At 38.5% G+C, this 22,714-nt stretch overlaps 1 protein-coding gene across 1 annotated transcript; it reads left to right on the top strand.

The window, feature by feature from the left end:
* Positions 1–18,690: 18,690 nt before the first annotated feature.
* Positions 18,691–22,408, top strand: LOC140005606 (uncharacterized). Its single transcript, XM_072046614.1, has 4 exons — positions 18,691–19,075; positions 19,337–19,736; positions 21,598–21,767; positions 21,891–22,408. The coding sequence occupies exons 1-4, from the start codon at positions 18,691–18,693 to the stop codon at positions 22,406–22,408; spliced, it is 1,473 nt and encodes a 490-aa protein (XP_071902715.1).
* The last annotated feature ends 306 nt before the right edge of the window (positions 22,409–22,714 follow it).

Here is a 22,714-nt window from a genome sequence, read left to right as displayed (position 1 = left end):
GGACAGAACTGTGAAGTAAATGGAGTTCTACAGACTTAAATGCCGATCCGGTTGACGGAGTGTCATCGCGGGAAGGTATTCGATCAAGGTTTCGCGAAGCAAGTGGAACTTAGCTCCTGAGAGCTCTTGTATCCTCATTGAATGTGTTTAATTGAAAATTGTGAATTGCTTGAATGCTACAGCTTTAATTCTTGCTTAAATGCCATTGCTACTTGAATTATGTGTTTTGCATGTTTTCTTGGCCTCACTAAGCGTTAGTTCATCCTATTAGATTTGTTTTCCTTAGCAGGGGCCGAGATAGAAAAAATTATGGAGAAGCCTACTTGATGGCTCTTTTTTACTAGAATTTTGGAATGTATTTGTCTAGACATCCTTTTGAGAAGTTGTATATTTTACGAAGTGGATGTGTTTTGAACTTGTGATGTAATATTGAATATTTATTATGGAAATGACTTCGTACCTTTATTCCGACTCTCATTGTTAGTATTAGTCTTCAAGCTTGGACTGGATTTGTACCGAGTCCTGGCGAGAGTTGGGCAGGCGTCCTGCGGATACCCTTTGGTTCGCCTTAGGGAGAAGTGGGGGCGTCACAAGTCTTCATCTTCAAGGACAAATTGAGGTACGCGGGTGATTTTACTTAGCCTTTATCTATGTTTCTAGTTTATTTTTCTTAGGCATTTCATCAAACAGCTTCTGAGTAGGAGAGTTGGGGGAGTTTCCTCATATAGGGCCCTCTTTTGCTACCCTAAATAACATGCACTTTGCTTCTGGGATTTATTTCTGCAATTTGGGCCCTAATAGTAAGAAAGAGATTTTGCAATTCTACATATGGTAAAAGGGACGGAGACGATATGACTATTGCTTATGAAGGGAGAATAATGGTGGGTCGGTTTGTAGAGGGACTTATCATGCAAGTTCATTCACTTCACCAAAAGAGATGATAGATGATAGATGAATGATGATAGATCTACTATTCCCCCAGCAAGCAACCTAGACTGATAAAATTGCCCACTTTAATGCAAGATTCTTCCCCACTAGCTAGAACCTTGTTTTCTTCTTGTACTATAATTTAGAAATTGAAAAGCCTTGAGAGTAAAGACTTCAACTTGATGTTTGATCCAACACTAAAAGTCAATTTTGGACTGGAATTGTTGCTTACATTTGTATTATTTGATATTTGTTGTTTTGTATTTCGACTTTAGTTGTAACGAACGGTTGTTTTGTATTTGTTGTTTTGGACTGGAAGTATTGTGATGTTTTGTATTCTCGTATAAAGTGGCAAACTTGTGAGAAGTCATTAAAACAAGAAAAAAAAAAGGAAAACAGGTTTTGAATTCGGTGAATTCGGAATTCGGTCAATTCGGAATTGAATTCGAAATTGGTCGGAAAAATTCATGTCAAAATTTCAAAAAATTCCAATTTCAAACTTTCGATTTACCGATTTCAAATTTGATGCACACCCCTAGGTTTAATTGTTTAAATCACGAAATTGGCAAGTCACAGCACTCTACTTATTGAATATTACTTCCTAGTGTTGGTGACTTTAGAATTTGATACTACTACTATTAAAGTTGGACATGCTTGACCTAAGAACCTAAGAAGATAAGAAAGAGATACAGAGGAATATCACTGGTTTTTCTTGTATGAATTTAGAGACATAGGCTGACGATTTCGTAATGTTCCATGGCTTGAGAACATAGAACTTGGAAACTTAAACTAGAGTTTGAAAAAAATAAGGAAGAAGATGATCTTGGAGCTTGCTATTAGTAATTGCAACACAGGAAGCAAGGGTGTTGGGATTTGGAGTATTTTATTTAATTTATACTTTACCCTCCCTATTTATATTCCCACGTTTATTTAAGCATAGTGTTTTTTATTTAAGTTACTTGACTGTGACTTATATATTCAAATTCTATGTTAGGTATATTCAAGAAGAATCTTTGCATGAAAATCAGTTATGTATTGATTAGTTAGGGAAACCAAAATACTGGGGCGTGTAAATCATTTCACTTAAGTTCGAAGTTGGTTGATAGCAGTATATTAGGTCTTGAGAAATGATATTTAGTAGATTTTGTGAAATTTACACATTGGGTATTTTATTAGGTTATGTTGGGCTTGTGTAGTCCAGCCTGTTTAGTGTGCCAAACCATAATATAACCCTTTGGATTTCCAAGTCAAAAATGACTTGAGATTAGATCATGTACGAGTCAACTTGACTAGTACTAGTACTGTAGGTTTTCATTCTTGAAAACGAGAAAACGAGCTTCAGCCGTCAACCTTGAGAGAAATGAAGAGAGAGAAATTGGGGACAAAAACAAGAGAGAGAAACAACTTCAAGGTCTTGATTGGAAGGTAATTTGAAACCTGATTGAGATGAAATTTTATCCATACAATCCTCACGTCAAGCTTTACCTATCTACTGGTTTAGATTTTGGATTTCCTTTTCATTTGGTAACACCTTTCTAATCCCATTTCTTTGACAGTTGTAGTTTTTTGGAGGTGATTTTGTAGCAATTTTACTTTGTTGATATTGGTGATATTGTTATCATCCGAATATTTCGAGTAGACCCATGCATTTCCATTATTGTAATAGTGGAGATTTTTTACTGGACTAGATCCTGTGATTTTTTCCAATTTGGATTTTTCATGTAAATAATCTTGGTGTCCTGTGCCTTCCATTTTTCTGCATTTATTACTACTGTTGGCATCATTGTTTGGTGGTTTAATTTAGTTCTATTTTAACCGGTACTTGGGGAAAGAATAACTTGTCCTAGATTAATTCTGATATTGTGTGTCTACATCGATACTCCTTTCCTAATAAAGTGGTATCAGAGCAACCAGGTTGGGCATGCTCATTTGTATTGGTTAAAATGGATAATTCGAATAGTAGTTGAATGATAAAATTGAATGCAACTAATTATTCGATTTGGAAACCTAAAATGGAAGATTACTTATATTATAGAGATTTGTTTGAACTTGTTCTAAGAGATAAGGGTAGGTTAAGTGATATGAGTGATGAATAATGAGCTGTTATGTACAGAAAAACTATTGGTAATATTAGAAAGTGGATTAGTCAGAATATTTTTCAACACTTTGCAAATGAAACTAGAGCTGATGTGTTGTGGAAAAAGATAGAAATATGTACGAAAGAAAAATTGATTTAAATAAAGCCTCCTGCTTGAAACAAATGACTCGAATGAGATACAAAAATGGTGTGGATATAACTGAGTATCTGAGTAATTTTCAGGACTTAATAAACCAAACATCTACATTGAACTTGAACTTGGATGATGAGGTGCAGGCTTTGCTATTGTTCAGTTCACTGCCAGATAGTTGGGAGACAATGGTGGTTTCTATTAGTAATTCAGTTTTGAATGGTGTGTTTGTTATTTCGATTGTTTTGTGGGTTTTATGGTCTTTTCTTATCGTGACTGACTGAGTCCCGGCGAGAGCTGGGCAGGCGGCCCGCCGAACCCTCTGGTTCGCCTTAGGGGGAGGTGGTCTGACAGCCCCACTTACCCCTAAGGCGAACCAAAGAGGTTAGCGGACTGCCTGCCCATCTCTCGCCAGGACTAACGGTGCAGTATAGAGCGATCTTTCACGTTCCGGAACTTATAACGCGCGCAAATAAGGCAAAAGGGCAAAATAACCCAAAATAAAAGAAAATGAAATCCGGAGTCGGCCATGAATAGTAACCGACTCGTCCGAACCCAACCAAACATCGAATTACATATACCCCATAACATTTAGCCTTTACAAACCAAAATGACATTTAAAAGTGATACAAAAGTCACTACATATATGGTTTGCCAAAACAAAAGTGAAAACGGCCCTAATGATACATTTAGGGTCCCATTTTATATACAATACAAAAGAGTCATTCATCTAGTTCATTTGGCAACCATTTATCAAAATTCATTCCAAAAGAGTCATATTCCTGTAAGGAAAACAAAAGGAACGGGGTGAGCTAATTGCCCAGTGAGAATACAACTCAAGCAACCAAGTTCATGGATACATCAAGCTTAACAGTCCAATTTACCAAAATAAATAAAGCCACACATTAATAATGAGGATAAAAGGATACGGGTGGCTCTCAAGAGCCCTTTTCCTCGTTTGAATTCTTGATCGGTCTCATTGACTCTCCGTCAATGTTTGAAAAGTAACCAACTGTAGACCCACTTAACTTCCATTCCCTTCCTCCTAACATTCCTCAACCGGGCCCGAAATCCAAACGCATGCATTGTGGTATTACTCGAGTATACCGGAATCGAGAGTCTCTCATACTACACGATTCCATATAACCTTACCCAAGGCTCATTAATTGTCACGACCAAGCCCTTGCTGGCTCGATTCAATCAACTACCAATGGGGTTGAGCTCATGGATAACATTTGAAGTCATGTATTTCATTTCATATAACATTTCATGTAAAATTCCAATAACTTTTCAATAACATGCGATACAATAAGTGAGAATGATAAAGTACACTCTCACTTCAATTAATTAACATTCAACCTCTCAAGTTCAAATATCAAAGCCATATAATAGCACATAAGTGAGTAGTACACTCACCAAGCTAGCAAATGTAGTTTCAAGCACTTTAGTCAAAAGAACGTTGCACCACCGTCACGACCTAAAACATGTAAACAAATACAATAAGACTCGCTAACGAGTCATAAACCAAGGCCAAACATGACCCCAATAAAGTTCCATAAGCATTTACAAACATTAAAGGAAACCAGAAATTAAGAAAGGGCTTTAACTAAGGCCTTGATATGAAAACCGGATTTGACCTCATAATGCGGTAATGGCACAACTCTCACTACAATTATCGGATGGGGGTGTAAGACCCACCATTTCGAAGCCAAGAAACAGAACTACAACAATGTAGAAGGTCACTCAATCCAGTTCCTAACACAACTAGGTCAAATATACGAAATACTATACCAGAATTCCCAAAACAGGTTTGCAAAATGCAGAAAACTGTAATCGGTATATCTCAGTCCATACAAGTCCAAATGCCGAAATTCCAAAGGCATATGTTAGCTAAGACATTCAGCTACATTTCCTCAGAAGACACCAACTTCAAAATCCAAACCAATTCCAGTCAAAACAGGCAATTTCTATCGCAGTTCGGACATTCTGTGCACCAAAAACAGCAACAGTAAAAACGGCATAACTCACTCTACACTCGTCCAATTGCCCTGAAATTTTGCAGGCACACTAAACTCATCAATACCTACAACTTTCATGTTTTGAGCAAAGTCCAAATCGGCCTCTAGCTATGACCTAAAATTTCGGACAGAATAGGGGTTCATGAACCCTAACTTCTCACATTTCATTCCAAATCCAAAATTGATTGCATTTAACAACAATTCATACCTACTAGAGTCAAAGCCCCTTATTACCAACCATCATACTAGTCCACAACATCAAAATCATATGAAACCAGAAAATTCCTCATAAAATGGAAAACTTCACTAAATCAAGCCAAACCAAGAAATAAATCATATAATCCATCACTTTAGCCACTTCTAAGCCAAACATAAGCATCATTAGATGTAGTAGGGTGTTCAAGCATCACTTACCAAGCAATCAAGAGAGATAGGGAGTGTGGACACCTTAGCTCTTCAAATCAACTTCACTAATACACTCAAGAGCACCAAAGGAAGGAATTTCATGGAGTAGATTCTAGTTTAAGGACTTGAGTTGGGTGATTTGAGCTTGTTGGAAGCTTAAACTTGGAAGAGTTTTTCTTTCTTCTTTGATGAGAGGTTCGGCCAACACAAGGGAAGAAAATGGTGAATTTTGTGAATTTTTGGAGATATTTAACCAATTTTGGTCAAAGGTCAAAATAGTGAATAGTAACTCTTAAAGTCAAACCAATGGAAAATTGACACTTGGCACTCTAATAAATGCATTCCTATCCTTTCTTTTCTCTCTCACATCAATCAAATCTCACTCTCTACTTATCTCGTAACATCCGATAAATTTTCCACAGTATCCGAAACATAACCGTATTGGCCGAATTTTCCCGAACTTTTCGCACTCGTGGGTCCCACGTCCAATATATATTCTTAATTTTCTAAAAACTATCCAATACGAGAAAACTCATCTTAAAACTATAATTACTCATAAAATTCACCAGGAAAATATTCCTAAGGCAGAAAATGCAGAAAACATGCAATTAAGGGGAAATAAACCCTAGGAAAAATATTAGGGTTTTACGGGTTCTCACAGGTGGGGCCGTTACATGTTAACCATGGATATAGCAAAAGAGGCTGTGATGAATGAAAAACTCAGGAGGAAGGAACAAGGAATGTGAATGAATTCCAAACCTTGGTGACAAAAAAAAAAGGAAGGGGGAGAAGCAAAAGTAAAGGACCCCAGAATAGGAATGATAAATTCAGAGTCAAGTCTGAGTCATGAAAAAATAATACATGCTTTTATTGCAAGAAGAAGGGGCACTATATGAAGCAGTACAGAATCTTAAAGTGGGAACAAACTGAGAAAAAGAGGAAAGGTAAAGTGAAGGAAAAAGATGATGAGGAGACTACAGTAGTTGTGGCAGCTCATGAAGATATGTTTGTATTCTGTGATGATGGTCATGTGAATATTATTTGTTATGATAGTGATTGGGTAGTTGATTCAGGCGCATCCTATTATTTTACTCCCCACAGGCATTTCTTCTCAACCTATATCGAAGGAAATTTTGGTTATGTTAGGATGGGAAATGAAGTCTCATGCAAAGTTGTTCACATGAGAGACACGATCTTAAAAAATGCTCGACATATTCCTGATATTCGCTTTAATCTTGTTTCTATAGGAAAACTTGATGACGAGAGCTACCATACCTCGCAAGGTGGAGGCAAATGAAAACTCAGCAAATTAGATCTCGTTGTTGCCAAAGGAAAGAAGTAATGTACCCTTTACTTGATGCAAGCCAAGTTGGGGAAGCGAGAAATGAATGCAGTTCGTGATTTCTCAATTGACCTTTTGTAGTAAAATAGTGTAGAACAAAGTACACCAACCTGGGACCAATAACAAGTTGTGAAAAAGATACCTAAAAATGAGTTGTATTCAACAAGAAAATAACTTCTCTGTTGTCTTGCTCACATCAGATACAATTATATATACATAGAGACAGGAACCCCTCACAATTAATACCAACTAACAACTAAATGACATCAATAAACCAAAAGATAATTCTAGACTCTACAAGAAAGTAACAGTAGTAAATGATAAACTAATTGCTCTTCATTAGTCTCAAAAAATCAACTTTAATGTTCAACACTCCCCCTTAAAGTGATTTTTTGGAAACTAATCCAAGTTTGTCCCAAAGCACCTCAAAAGCTGCCCTGGGAAGTGTCTCAGTTAACATATTTGCAATATTCTCATCACTTCGTATGTCTAAAACTTTGATGGTACCATCAAGAAATTTCTCTCTAATGAAATGGTGCTTCAATTCAATATGTTTGGTTCTTGCATGACAAACAGGATTGGAAGCAAGCTTGATAGTGCTCTGATTGTCATCAAAAACTTTAGTGGGTCCAGAAATAGGAAGATAAACATCTTCAAGAAGCCTTCTAAGCCATACAAATTCCTGAGCAGCAAGAGCTGTAGCTTTGTATTCTGCCTCTGTTGTTGATAGCGAAATAGAATCTTGTTTCCTGCTACACCAGGACATTGCTGTTGAACCACATAGAAATACATATGCTGAAGTAGATTTACGGTCATCCAAATCTCCTACCAAATTAGCATCTGTGTATCCATGTAGTGAAAAATCAGCACCACTCTTGTATAGCAATCCCCTATCAGATGTGGTGTTTATGTACTTCAGAATTTTTTTTGCAGCTTCTAAATGTGGCTTCCATGGTGCTTCCATGAACTGACTTATAAAGTTGACAGAAAACACAATATCTAGCCTTGATATAGTCAAATAAAGAAGACTTCCAACCAATGCATGAAAAGGACGAGGATACAAGAGAAGTGATCCCTCCTTGCTCTTAATCTTTGCATTTGCATCAAGAGGGGTAGAACATTTCTTGCTAGTCTTCATTCCAAATCTGTCAACAAGCTTCTTAGCATATCCTTCTTGTGTTAAAAAGATTCCATCCATTACAAACTTCACTTCTAAGCCAAGAAAATTACTTAACTCACTAAGATCTTTCATTTCAAATCTCGTTGAAAGTTCAGCTCTTAAATTTGCTACTTTTTTTCATCATTTCCTGTTACTATCATGTCATCCACATACAACAATACCACCATATGTAGATCTGCAAAATTTTTAATAAACAAGCTAGAATTAGAATGGCTAGCAACATAACCACAGAAATGCAAATATTCAGTAATCTTTCTATACCAAACTCTTGGAGGTTGTTTTAATCCATAAAGTGCCTTTTGGAGCTTGAAAACAAAGATAGGATGGGTCTTAGACATGTAACCTGGTGGTTGTTCGATGTAAATGTGTTTATCCAACTCACCATATAGAAATGTATTTTTCACATCAAGTTGCCATAGTTTCCACCCTTGAGACGCTGCCAAGGAGATTGGAACTTGAACTGATGTCATTTTTGCCACAGGACTAAAGGTTTCTTCAAAATCTTCACAACACTTTTGAGAAAAGTCGCGAGCAACCAACCTTACTTTGAATCTGTCTATGCTGCCATCTGCTCTCCTTTTTAGCTTATAAACCCATTAACATGTGATAGGATGTACATTTCCTATCCTTGGGACAAGATCCCAAGTTTCATTCTTCATTAGTGCTTTCATTTCTTCATCCATAACAAGCTTCCAATCCTTTGAATCGTTGGCCTCTTCATAGCATGACGGTTCATCTTCATCCTTTGGTCTTGCAAAATAACATGAGTAAGTAGTAACAAAGTTTTCATCTCGATAAAGGGCTGGTTTAATGATACTTCTCCTTGGCCTTTGATTTACTGATTCTGATGATTGCTCTGAAGAAGCATCTTGAAGAGATTGGTCAATCTCATTTTGACAACTTATGCGCCCCCTTTCACATGATATGGAACCTTGAAGACTAGAAGAACCATTTGCAAATTCAACTGACATTGGCAAGATAGTTGTCTTTGGTGCGTAAAGATTCTGATCCGAAGTGGTCTCTTTTGGAGTGTAGTAGCTCGATATCTCATCAAACACAACATCTCTAGAAATAGTAAACTTGTGATTTTTAGGATCCATGCATTTTTAGCCTTTCTTTCTATCATCATACCCTATAAAAATGCACTTCTTTGCTTTTGAATCACGCTTACTCCTTTTGGAATTTGGAACATGAACATAGCAGACTGAACCAAACACTTTAAAGTGTTTGATGCTAGGCTTCTCTCCATATATCAGCTCATATAGAGATTTGATATTGGTTAGACTAAGAGGTATCCGATTAATGACATATGCTACACACATCATACCTTCTGCCCATAAAATTTTAGGCAAATTCTTGGCATGTAACCCGCTCTTGCAAGTCTCAGTAATATGTTAGATTTTTCTTTCGGTAACCCTATTTTGCTGTGGAGTTTCTACATAAGAGAGCTGCCTTCTTATCTCAAGTTGTTGACAAAAAGAAAAGAAATCATCAGAAGTGAACTCTCCATCATTGTCAGTTCTTAGCCGCTTTATATTCATGCCAGGTTCAGCTTCCACCATTTCTTTAAATTCCTGAAATCTAGACAAAACATCTAATTTCTGTTTTACAAAATAGACCCATGTAAATATTGTAAAGTCATCAACTAAAATTAACATAAATCTAAAAGCAAAAAGTAAAGGTGTTCTAGTTGGTCCAAATAGATCTCCATGAATGCATTCTAAATGAATCCTGCTTCTTATGATAGACTTATCAAATGGGAGCCTATGAGACTTCCCAAATTGACATCCTTCACAAATTTTCTTCTAGTTAAAATTAGTTAAATTAGGCAAGCCATTAACCAATTTCTTTTATACCATTACTTTCAATTTTTCCATGTTGACATATCCCAACCTTGCATGCCAAATAGAGACATTATCATTGTAGCTCATATTTTCAACATAAGATGAAGAAACTGATAAAACAAATAAATCTTTAACTCTCTTACCCGTGTGAATAACATCAACATCTAATACTCTTATGTTTCTAAGAAATTTAACATCTTTTTGGCAACAAAGAACAAAGTTACCAAAATCCACAGCCCTGGAACATGAAACACACTATTAACAGTAATTTGATCATTGTTCTTACCACTTATGATGACCTTTTCTTCTTTTGACAATGAGTGTATGGAGTTGTCTGCTATAACAATGGCATATTTACCATTATATTGATGAAAATTTGAGAATTTGGATTCATCACCAGTCAAGTGATGCCTACAACCAAAATCAACAATCCATTCATCTTCAAGATTGATGGAGGCCAATGCATCAATATCTTTCGTTTCAGGCACAAAACATGCTCCCCATCTTCATCAGATTGATCATCCTTTTATGCTAATGCAACATTAGTTTCTCATATGCTAACCTTGCAGTTCTTTATTATATGTCCAGGTTTGCGGCAACGGTAACATATTATTGGATTTCTACCATCTTTCTCTGAAAACTTAGCTTTTTCTCTATTCGAGTCAAATTTCTTCTCTTTTCTTTTGAAATTCTTTCCAGTAGCCAACAAGACTTCTCCTTTGTGAGGACTCGCAAATTTATTGTTTTAAATTCCATTTCGAGCTTATTTGAATATTTAACTACCCATTTACTCCGAATAATATTTTCTAGTCTCTTAAGACCCAATTACATGGATCTATGGTTTAATTATATTTTTATAGTGACTTGTTTCAAAATTTAATTTTTGAAAGCTCGTTAAGTAAGAATAGTGAATACGCGATTGGGGATTTTAGCTGATTTGGAAATACCATAAGTTTGGGAAAATTAGAGACTTACACATAATCCTTAAAATAAGTATTTTTATGTTTAAGTACTCAAGTGATAGTGTGACAGCCCCACCTTCCCCTAAGGCGAACCAAAGGGGTTAGCGGACTGCCTGCCCAGCTCTCGCCAGGACTAACGAGCAGTTACACGCGATCTAACACGTTTCGGGAAAGTAAAAGCGCGCTCGAACAAGCCACAAGAACCAAAATAACAAAATAATAAAAAAAAATGAAAATGATGAATAGTGCCTGGAATAGTAGAATCCGAAATCCCACCAAACATTAATACATTGCAATGCAACATTTACAACCAAATTGGCATGTCAAAAACTATTCATCATGGATATACATGTTCGGTTTGCCAATCAAAAGCAAAGGAACCCAATACACATTAGGTAGGGTTTCATTCAAAGAGCCATACAAAAGACATTTACACTAGCTCTACTTGGCAATCGACTATCCAATCCAATCCCAAAAGTAATTACATTCCTGTAAGGAAAACAAATGGAACGGGGTGAGCTAAAGCTCAGTGAGCAACTATCACATAATCAACAAAGATCACTTAAGCATAACCGTTCATTTCAAGTATGCAAATAAGAAGCAAAACAAATCGGTAAAAGGATACGGACGGCTCTCAAGAGCCCATTTCCCCGCTTACATTCTTGATCCAAACTCATTGACCCTCCGTCAATGTTTAAGAATACTAACCGTAGACCTCACTTCACTTCCATACCTTCCACCCAACATACCCCAACCGGGCCCGCACTCCACGCAGTAGCTTTAGGTGATACTCGAGTACACCGGAACCAAGGGTCTCATTACCACAAGATTCCCATTTCAGTCCCCGTGGCTAGTCAATTTTCACGACCAAGCCCTCGCTGGCTCGATTCAATTGACTACCAACGGGGTCGAGCTCAGTAGTACAGTAGGGCCGTTGGATACTCGTCCAACCGACACCCAAACAATTTCCCATGAATGGAATCCAATAACTCATATAGCAAGTACTGTAATACAGTGAAACGGTAAACAGTCATTCACAGGAATAAAAGGAATGAGGGCGGTCAAGTACACCCTCACCCTAATCATTTCCAATAGCCAAACAAGCCTTCAAGGCATCACAATCACATATAGCAAAGCCACATTATAAACATTCAAGTGAGTAGTATACTCACCACTCAAGTAAGTGATGTTTCATGCACCGTCGTTAAAAGGACGTCGTGAACCATCGTCACGTCCTAAAACACGTAAACAAATACAATGAGACTCGATAACGAGTCATAAAGCCATGCCAATCACAATCCCAATAAGGTTGCATAGGCATATATATGCATTATAGCAAACCAGAAAATCAGGAAATGTAACTCATTTGGCCCAATAACAAAAACAGTTTTGTCCTCAATATACGGTAATGGCACAAATTGCGCTACGCTTATCGGATGAGGGTGCAAGACCCACCATCTCGAAGCTAAAATATAGGGCTACAATAATGTAGAAGGCCACTCAGTCCAAATCCTAGCACAACTAGGTCAAATATGCAAAATACCAAATCAGAACCTTAATTGCAGGTTTACAAATGACACTATGCTGTAATTAGTCCAACTCAGTCTATACAGGTCCGAATGCAGAAATTCCAAAGGAATATGATATCTAGGACATCAAGCTACATTTCATCAGAAGACCTCAACAACCAAATCCAAAGCAATTCCAGTCAAAACAGCCGATTACAGGCGCAGTTCGGCCATCCTGATGAACCCAGAACAGCAATAGTAAATTCGACATTTCTCATTCTACACTACTCTAAATGACCTGAAATTTTACAGACACCTCAAAAACATCAATACCTACAACTTTCATGTTTTAAGAAAAGGCCAATTCGGCCTCTAACCATATGATACAAAACCGGACAGAAAGGGGGTTATGAAACCCTAACTTTTCACATTTCCTTCCAAATCCAAAATTGGTTGCAATTTCCAATCATTTACACCTACTAGAGTCATTAACCATCAATTCCCATCATCAAAGATATCCACAACATCACATTCATATTAAACCAGAAAATTCCTCAATAAATTGAAAACTTCACAAATTCATCTCAAACCAAGAAATAAGCCACAAATTTCAGCACTTTAGCCACCACTAGGCACAAATTAAACATCATTAAGTGTAGGAGGAAGGTCAATCACTACTTACCTAGTAAACAAGAGAAGAGGAGTTAATGGACACCTTAGCTTCCTTGAACACTTCCACAAAATCACTTACTAGCACCAAATGGAAGGATTTTATGGAGTAGAAACAAATTTCAGCAATTGGTTTGGATGATTTGTACTAGATGCTAGCTAAAAGTTTGAAGAGGTTTCTTCCTTCTTGAGCTCAAGGTGGCCGGCCAACATAGAGAAAGAAATGGATTTTTTTTTGTGGTAATTTTGTGATATTTAATCAAATGGTAAAGAAAGGTCAAAAAGGTGAATAGTTGTCTTAGGCTTCAACCAATGGAAGAGTGACACTTGTCACTCCATTCAATGCATTCCTATCCCTTTCTTTTCCTCTCACATCAATCACTTCACCTCCTCGACTTATCTCTTAACACCCAATAAATTTCACTCAGTATCCGGAACTTAACCTTATTGGCCGAATTTTTCCGAACTTTTCGCACTAGTGGGTCCCACGTCCATTATATATCCTTAATTTTTCAAAAACTACCCAATGCTAGAAAAATCATCTAAAAACTATAATAACGCATAAAATCCACCAAGAAAATTTTCCTAAGCCAGAAAATGCAGAAAACATGCAATTAAAGGGGAAAAACCCTAGGAAAATTATTAGGGAAAATACGGGTTCTCACAGATAGTTATTAGTACTATCGTTATAAGAATTTCTTGAAGGTTTCGCTTTATCGCGCTTAAATTGGAAATACGCGTTTTCACACGCGCAATTTAATTAAGGGACTTTAGACCCTTATTTTGGGACAATTAAGAGTGGATAATATTTATATGAAAATAAGTGTATTAGAGGTTTAGTGCACTAGTGAAATAAACTCGAGAGGAATCGAGCACAAAACGCGCGCGCGTACACGCCCGAGGAAGAGTTGACTTTGGACAATTGTGGACCACACATTTAAAGCTTCTCAAGGAAGCTTCATTTGATCACACACACACTCTCTCTTCTCCCTCATTTGGCCGGCCACCCCAAGAGCAAAGAACCAAACTTGCTTCATCAATTTCTACTCCATTTCTTGCACCAAATCTCAACCATTTCACACCAAAATTGAACATCACTTAGCTTAATACTTGGAGAGTTCATCTAGCTAAGAAAAGGAGCTGCATTCCACGAATTTCTTGGACCAAGAAAGGACCAAAAATTCTGCTTTGGAACATCACAACAAGTAAGTGATGATCAAACCTTGGAAACTTGATTTATGGAAGTTCTAGTGCACATCTAAGCTCTTGCATGCATGTGGGTAGCTTGTTTATGTTGGAAAAATGGTTGTGTGGGCTCTATGAACTCTCACATTTGATGGATGGACTGATTTGGTGAATGATGATGTTATTAATGTTAGTTCGAAAATCGCTGTCATGTTTCGTTGTTCACTGGAAGACAGAACAGGAACTACAACTTGATGCTCAAATGTGAGCTAGTTGTGGACGGATTTTGAAAATGGTTTCTTCTAAGAAATTGTAGATTAATGAAAGTTTTTTCCAACGCCACCAACCATGCTCAATTCCAAGTTGAATTGAGTGAGTTGTGGCTAAAATTTGAAACTGACTCGGTGAACTAAAACCCTCTTTTGGCTAGTAAATGCTTAGATCATTGTTGGGACTTGATGTTTTGAAATTCTTGGTGTTAATCACCTACCAAACACATCTTGGATGTTTATTAGACATTTTCTACACCAATGAACCATGTTTGAGAAAATTTCCTTGGCCAAATGCTTGAAAACGAAAAAACGGAAGTCCAAGGCAGATTTGCCTTGGAACTTCTTACAACTTCATTGATTTTGTTAGCTGACTTCCCGTGATAATTTTCCTACAAAATTTGGCAGAGGAATGGCCCTTATATGGTAATGTAATACTACCAAATTTGGTGCCGTTCTAAGTCCGTTTAGATACTTAACCAAAGCTCCAAAACCTGAGATTCAAATCTGGAAAAACGGCAAAACAGGTTCAAAATTCCAGCAACTTTGAGCTATCATATCTTGGTGCTCAAAACTCCAATTGTTGACCTTCATGTTGTGTTTTAAACCTTGTATGCAACTCTAATGGAGTTTCGAATTTCAGAGGCTGGTTTGCATTGTGTGGATTTTACCGAATTTACAAACATTGCCGAAGACCAACCTCGAAAACTGCCTTGGTGTCCAAAACACTGACTTTGGGCCAAATTTTCAATACCTTCCATTTGAAATCTTGGAAATGTGTCTTCTAAGAACATTTATTACTTTCTAATAGGTTTCCAACGGTACCAAGTTTTCCAATTTTGGACTTGTAAAGAGTGAGATACGATTTTTCAAAAATCTTGTATCAAAACTGAAAATTTCCAAACCTTAAGGAAATGGAGTTTTTCAAATTCTCCTTATTCCTTCGATGTTACTTGAACGTATTATACTTGATTTCCAAGATGAAAACTCGATTGCTTTTGTGCTTTAAAACCCCATCTTTGAACCTCGATTTACGAGTGATTGAGGTTCGTTTTCATGAGATTTTCTTAGATTGTGCACTAAGTACAATCTTCTCAATAATTGGGGGTTTATGAGTGATAAATCCTTATTAATTGCTCAGGCAAACAAGAGAAATTTCAAGAGGATCCCATGGTGGACGCTTGAATTTCGAGTGCCGTTTCTTCTTGTTTACTTGGTGAGTGTCAAGTGTGTGTTACTTGAACTCATGTGAACTCGATACTTGTTTAATTGTTATTGATACTTGAGATTTTGAAATTTGAGACGAGCGTGTACTTTATCGCACTCGTTCTCGCTTGAAATGAATAACTCGTACTTGAATACTTGCATATCTCGATTGCTTGAATATACCACATGCTTGAATGACTTGAAATAGTATGCTATGGCTGCATACGTCGTTGGAGTGAATCTCCTCGACGCTCAAATATACATGGGGGACGCCCAAAACCCCATTGGTCATCCTTGGACTCGAGCTGGCTTGGGCTTGGTCGGGCTCCTTGGTAAACCATGGGGGAAAACATGAAAGCTTGATCTGGTGAGAGATCTCGCTTGGCATACTCGAGTAGTATCGCCTTAAACAAATGACAAGCTGGCCCGATACGGGGGTATGTAAGGTAAAAGAAAACATGTTAAGTGGAAATTCTACGGACTAGACCTACCCGATTGACGGAGTGTCAATTCGTAGGGGTTCTTGATCGTGCAAGTGGAATATAGCTCCTGAGAGCTCCAATATCCTTGAATTGTTTCTGTTTCCTTTTCCAGTGAATTGTTAATTATTGAAATATTATTGCTCGACTTGTAAATTGTGTTTGTTATTTGAACAATGTGCTTGCATGTGTGTTCTTGGCCTCACGAGCGTTTTGCTCACCCTGTAGATTTGTTTTCCTTAACAGGATTGTGCTTGAAATGAGACTCTGAGGAAATTTCCTTTTGTACTTTTGTAATAGGGTTCCAATGATATTGACTAGACATTATGACTGTTGTGTATTTTGGGCTGTACAATGGAAACCCGATGTAAGGATTGAGTGATTGTTAAATATTGTTAAGCTTGTATGCTTCCACACTGATTGTATTTATTTTATCTGGTTGTGATGTCTAGTATTGCATTAAGCTCGAACGAAAATTGCTTGAGTCCTGGCGAGAGTTGGGCGGGCGTCCCGTGGATACCCTTTGGTTCGCCTTAGGGAGAAGTGGGGGCGTCATAGTTGGTATCAGAGCACTAGGTTAGAGATCTATATGGGAGACATACTAGATACTCTATCCTTAAGATCTGAGACAGAATGACTTAGCTATACCTTAAGGGATACTTGGGCGATTTAGTGACTAAGTTAGGCATACCCTAATGGGACATCCGAACTAGGTAGTGATTAAGATTCTAACCTGAAAAGTGTTATTATTTTGCAGGGATGGAAAATAGAAATGGAACCCCGGCAGCTAACGGGAATGGCCATGCGAATGGTCATGTAGTACCTCCTAGGCCTATCTACTACCGAGCGCTAGGTGGGGGAGCTCGAGTACGCTATTCCCCATCTGACAGATATCCCCGATGTTCATGTAGGTTGACCTTTGCCTACCCGAACCACCTCGTGCTTGCTTTGGACGACGAGCGTCGTCAGTTAGTAGATCTTAACCGTGATTTACAGGCAGAGGTGGACGAGCTTAGACAGATGGTTAGCGCTCAGGGAGAGAGGATTGTGGAGCTCGAGGAAGTCCTAGAGGGCGAGGTAGCTACAGCTGCAGTTGTTCGTGAGGAGCTCCAGAATACTAGGGCTCGACTCACTAGGTTGGGAGAGAAGGTCCGTGATCGGGCTTCCGACATCTTGACTGATGCTACTAGATTGGTGTAGGAGGCGATGGATGTAGTCCAGAGTCCTGATCAGGAGGAGGAGGACCCAGAGGAGGATCCTGAGGAGGAGATTCCCCCTGGTAGTCCTACTGTGGACTAGGTCTTTAGTGATTGACCTTTTGACTCTTTTGACCCTTTTGACTGGTACAGTTAAGATTAGTTGGGGTGACGCTAAGTGCTGAGGCCATTGTGTTTTGCATGACTGTGTGACCTACTTTTGAGGCACTTGCTTTTACTTTAGTCTTCTGTGACTCAAAGTACTCTTGTGGCACCTGTATGCGATATTTTTGTGATTTTCCCCATGACTTGCTAATTGTATGAACTTGAAATGTTAATGAATGTAAATTATTGTTATTTTAATGTTTTCTTGTTTGGTTCTTGTTTTCGACATATTTCCCCGCATAATTGATTTATTCCTTGCACTAGGCACATCTAGGATAATGGAAGGACGAAGGAGTGGTCGAGGCCGTGGGCGTGGGGCTAGACAGGTCCAACCTCATAGGGATGACTAGGGATCGGTAACTGGACCGACCCAAGGATAGGAAAATGTAGAGGTAAATGAAGTGGCTACTGCCATTAATAGGATGATTGATATCCTAGAACGTTTAGCTGATAGACAAGGTCCTAGACCACTTAACCAACCTGGGAGACAGGATAGAGGAGAGGATAGAGCCTTAGAAAGGTTCTTAAAGTTCAACCCGCCTAAGTTTCTTGGTGAACCCGATCCTGAAATAGCGGAGAATTGGTTAGAGAGGATGACCAACATATTTGCACCTCTAGACTACACTGAGGATAGGCGAATGAATTTTGCTACTTTCCAATTCGAGGGAGTAGCCCGTGCTTGGTGGGATGTGATAAAAGGAAAATGGGAGAGAGCTCAAACCCCTTGGACATGGGAGAACTTCACGAGAGAATTTAATGAAAAGTTCCTTCCACCCTTGGTCCAAGAAAAGAGAGGATGAATTTTTTAAGTTAAAACAAGGAACCCTTACTGTAGCGGAGTATGAAGGAAAATTCACTAAACTTTCTAAGTATGCCCCTGAGCTGGTGGTTAATGAACGGAAGAGGATAAGACGATTTGTACAGGGGTTGAATGTGGAAATTCAGGAGGGCCTGGCCGCTGCCCAAATTTCTGCATTTACTGAGACTCTAAAGAAGGCACAGAGGGTTGAGAGCGCAAGACTACAAGTGAGGGACTTTCACAATAGAAAAAGGAATTTTTCTACCCATACTTCTGGGCAGGCTAGAAAGAATACGCAACCTTCCAAAATGGGAAGAGGAGCGGGAGGAACAAGGACTGCTGGGGCCTCGATGGGAGCTTTAGCTAGAGGAGGTCGTAATGGACTGACCCAAGCTAGGGGAGCGCCATCTACTGGTTCGGCGGTGACTCCTCAAGTTATTCGTGGGTACTGTGGTAAATTCAACAACTCCAAGAATGACTGCTGGAGAAAGTTGGGGAAGTGTTTGTTTTGTGGTAGTGCCGAACATCAGGTCGCAAATTGTCCGAAAGCGCCAAAAGTGGGAGGTAATACCCAGAGGCCAGAAAAGTCAACCTCCAAGCAAACCAGTGCTGGGGGAAGTCGACCGAAAGTGCCAGATAGGGTCTATCCACTGGACTACCAACAGGTACCTGAGGCGACTGAAGTGGTTGAAGGTACAATTCCAATCTTTCACAATTTAGTTAGGGTTTTAATTGATCCGGGTGAAACACATTCTTTTGTAAACCCTAACTTCATGAGTGGAATAGATTTGAAACCAATTAAGTTACCATATGATTTAGAAGTTAAAACACCTACTGGGGATCAAAGTTTAATTGCTAACCTGGTGTATAGAAATTGTGAAATCTGTGTTGGGGAACGAAAATTGTTGGCCGATTTGATAGGTTTAGCAATTAAGGGGTATGATGTGATTTTAGGGATAGATTGGCTAGCCCGTTATAACGCCCAGTTGAATTGTAGGACAAAGATTGTAGAATTGGGCATTCCAGGGCAGGCAACCGTAAAATTGGATATAAGGGGTAAATTGGCTTCGTCTGCACTTATATCAGGGATTCGAGTTAGAAAATTATTAAGTAAAGGAGCTCAAGACTACTTGGTCTTTCGAATCAACACTTCTTGTGATAAGGTGAATTTGGAAGACATGCCTGTAGTAAAAGACTTTTCAGATGTATTTCCTGAAGAGTTAGAATCTTTACCCCTAGAACGGGATATAGTTTTTAAAATTGATGTGACTCCAGGAGTAGCACCTATTTCTAAGGCACCAAATCGGATGGCACCAGCTGAATTGAAAGAGTTGAAAATGCAACTGCAAGACTTGTTAGAACGGAATTTTATACGGGAAAGTGATTCTCCGTGGGGAGCCCCGGTTTTGTTTGTTAAGAAAAATGACGGGAGTTTGAGACTATGTATAGACTATAGAGGCTTGAATGATGTTACGATCAAGAATAAGTACCCATTGCCCCACATTGATGAGCTATTTGACCAATTGCAAGGGGTTGTAGTATTCTCGAAGTTGGATTTGAGACAGGGTTATTATCAAATTGAGGATTTTGGAGAAAGATATACCCAAAACTGCCTTTAACTCGAGATACGGACACTTTGAATTTGCCGTGATGCCATTTGGGTTAACGAATGCACCTGCTGCTTTCATGGATTTAATGCATAGGATTTTTAAGCTTTATCTAGATCAATTTGTAGTGGTCTTCATTGATGACATTTTAGTGTATTCTAAGAATGTGAAAGACCACGAGAAGCATTTGAGAATTGTCTTACAGACTTTGAGGAAACACCAATTATATGCGAAGTTCAGTAAATGTGAATTCTGGTTGAGGGAAGTAACTTTCTTGGGACACATAATTTCTAAGGATGGGATTAAAGTGGATCCAGCTAAAGTTGAAGCTGTTTCGAAATGAAAACGACCGGAAAATCCTACTGAGGTTCGGAGTTTTATTGGATTAGTAGGGTATTACCGGAAATTTATTCAAGATTTTTCTAGAATTGCGGGACCTATGACTGAGTTGACCAAGAAAAGTGAAAAGTTTATTTGGAGTCCTAAGTGCGAAGAGAGTTTCCAGGAATTGAAAAGATGCTTGACCAGAGCCCCAGTATTAGCTCTACCCAATGGAAATGATAGTTTTGTGGTTTACACCGATGCCTCTAAGGAAAGATTGGGATGTGTTTTGATGCAAAATGACAAAGTGATAGCGTATGCCTCTAGGAAATTGAAACCACATGAAGGGAATTATCCGACTCATGACTTGGAGTTGGCAGCAGTGGTGTTTGCTTTAAAGAAATGGAGGCACTATCTATATGGAGTGACATTTGAGATTTTTACTGATCATAAAAGCCTTAAGTATTTATTCTTACAAAAGGAGCTAAATTTGAGGCAACGTAGATGGATGGAATTTCTGGAGGACTATGATTGTACGATTAAGTACCATCCCGGGAAAGCCAATGTAGTGGCCGATGCTTTGAGCCGTCAAGTACAAATGGCTGGATTGATGATTAAGGAACTACACTTGTTGGAAGAAGTCAGTTATTGAAATTCTCGACTGGAATTGAGGAAGGTCATTTTGGGGAATATTGTAGTGAATTCCACTTTGTTGGAACGTATCAAGGAATCTCAAGAAAAGGACACTGAAGTGCGAAAATGGTTGGAAAAAGTTAAAAGGGGAGATAAGTCGGATTTTAACTTGGGATCAAATGGTGTATTGAGGTTTCGGAATCGGATAGTAGTGCCAAACGATGAAAGACTTAAGAAGAAAATTTTAGAAGAGGCACACCGATCAAAGTTTACGGTACACCCTGGAAGAAATAAGATGTACCAAGACTTGAAGAGTCTCTAGTGGTGGGAGAATATGAAGAAGGAAATTGCCCATTTTGTCCAGGCCTGTTTGGTTTGTCAACAGGTTAAGGCCGAACATCAGAAACCGTCGGAACTCTTACAACAGCTGGAGATACCTGAATGGAAATGGGAGAACATCACTATGAATTTTGTATCGGGATTACCAAGGACACAGAGAGGCCATGATGCTATTTGGGTAATAGTAGATAGATTGACCAAATCGGCTCACTTTCTGCCGATTAATATGAATTACCCATTAGAGAAGTTAGCTAAGATGTACATGGATGAGATCATCAGATTACATGGAATTCCCGTGAGTATTGTGTCTGACAGAGACCCAAGGTTTGTTTCGAGATTCTGGCAAAAGATGCAAGAGGTGTTGGGGGCAAAACTGAACTTTAGTACTACTTATCATCCTCAGACCGACGGACAATCTGAGAGGACAATTCAAACTCTTGAGGACATGTTGAGGACCTGTGTTCTAGATTTTGGAGAAATTTGGAGTAAATATTTAACCTTGGTGGAATTTGCTTATAACAATAGTTTCCATTCTTCTATACAAATGGCTCCGTATGAAGCCCTTTCTGGTCGGAAGTGTAGGTCTCCAATTTGTTGGGATGAAGTAGGTGAAAGGAAGATCTTAGACCCGACTATAATATCTTGGATTGAGGAAGCTAATGAAAAGGTAAAGTTGGTATGCCAGACGATCCAAACCATCCAGAGCCATCAAAAGAGTTATGCCGATAATCGGAGAAAGGATCTAGAATTTACTGTTGGAAATCTAGTGTTTCTCAAGATTACGCCTTTGAAAGTGAGTTTGATGTCTGGAAGGGGAAAGAAACTACAACCGAGGTTTGTAGGGCCTTATAAGATTATCCAGCGCGTGGGGAATGTGGCATACAAGTTGGAGTTGCCACCGAGTTTATCTCGAATTCATAATGTATTCCATGTGTCCACGCTTAAGAAGTATCATCCAGACCCCTCTCACATTTTGCAATCGGAGAGTATTGAAATTGATGAAATATTTACCTATGAGGAGAAACCAGTGAAGCTTCTGGATAGGAAAGTGAAGGAGTTGAGAAATAAACAAATACCGTTGGTGAAAGTTCTTTGTAGGAACCATGGGTTAGAGGAAGCGACTTAGGAAGTTGAAGAAACAATCCGAGAAAAGTATCCAAACCTGTTCACTAATCAAGGTAAATTTCGAGGACGAAATTTTCTTAAGGGGGAGAGGATGTAAGGACTCGCAAATTTATTGTTTTAAATTCCATTTCGAGCTTATTTGAATATTTAATCGCCCATTTACTCCGAATAATATTTTCTAGTCTCTTAAGACCCAATTACATGGATCTATGGTTTAATTATATTTTTATAGTGGCTTGTTTCAAAATTTAATTTTTGAAAACTCGTTAAGTGAGAATAGTGAATACACGATTGGAGATTTTAGCTG

This window comes from Coffea arabica, chromosome 4e (genome assembly GCF_036785885.1).
Source record: "Coffea arabica cultivar ET-39 chromosome 4e, Coffea Arabica ET-39 HiFi, whole genome shotgun sequence".
NCBI lineage: Eukaryota > Viridiplantae > Streptophyta > Magnoliopsida > Gentianales > Rubiaceae > Coffea > Coffea arabica.
The sequence above is the reverse complement of the archived record's forward strand: the minus strand, read 5'-3'. Positions and strand labels throughout refer to the sequence as shown.

What these genes read in the sequence shown, in the direction of transcription:
- LOC140005606 (XM_072046614.1), top strand. Translation starts at nt 18,691, where the DNA reads ATGGGAAGAGGAGCGGGAGGAACAAGGACTGCTGGGGCCTCGATGGGA. An exon ending in AAAATGCAACTGCAAGACTT is followed by an intron (nt 19,737 to 21,597) that starts GTTAGAACGGAA and finishes TGTGTCTGACAG; the next exon opens with AGACCCAAGGTTTGTTTCGA. An exon ending in AGATTTTGGAGAAATTTGGA is followed by an intron (nt 21,768 to 21,890) that starts GTAAATATTTAA and finishes GGGATGAAGTAG; the next exon opens with GTGAAAGGAAGATCTTAGAC.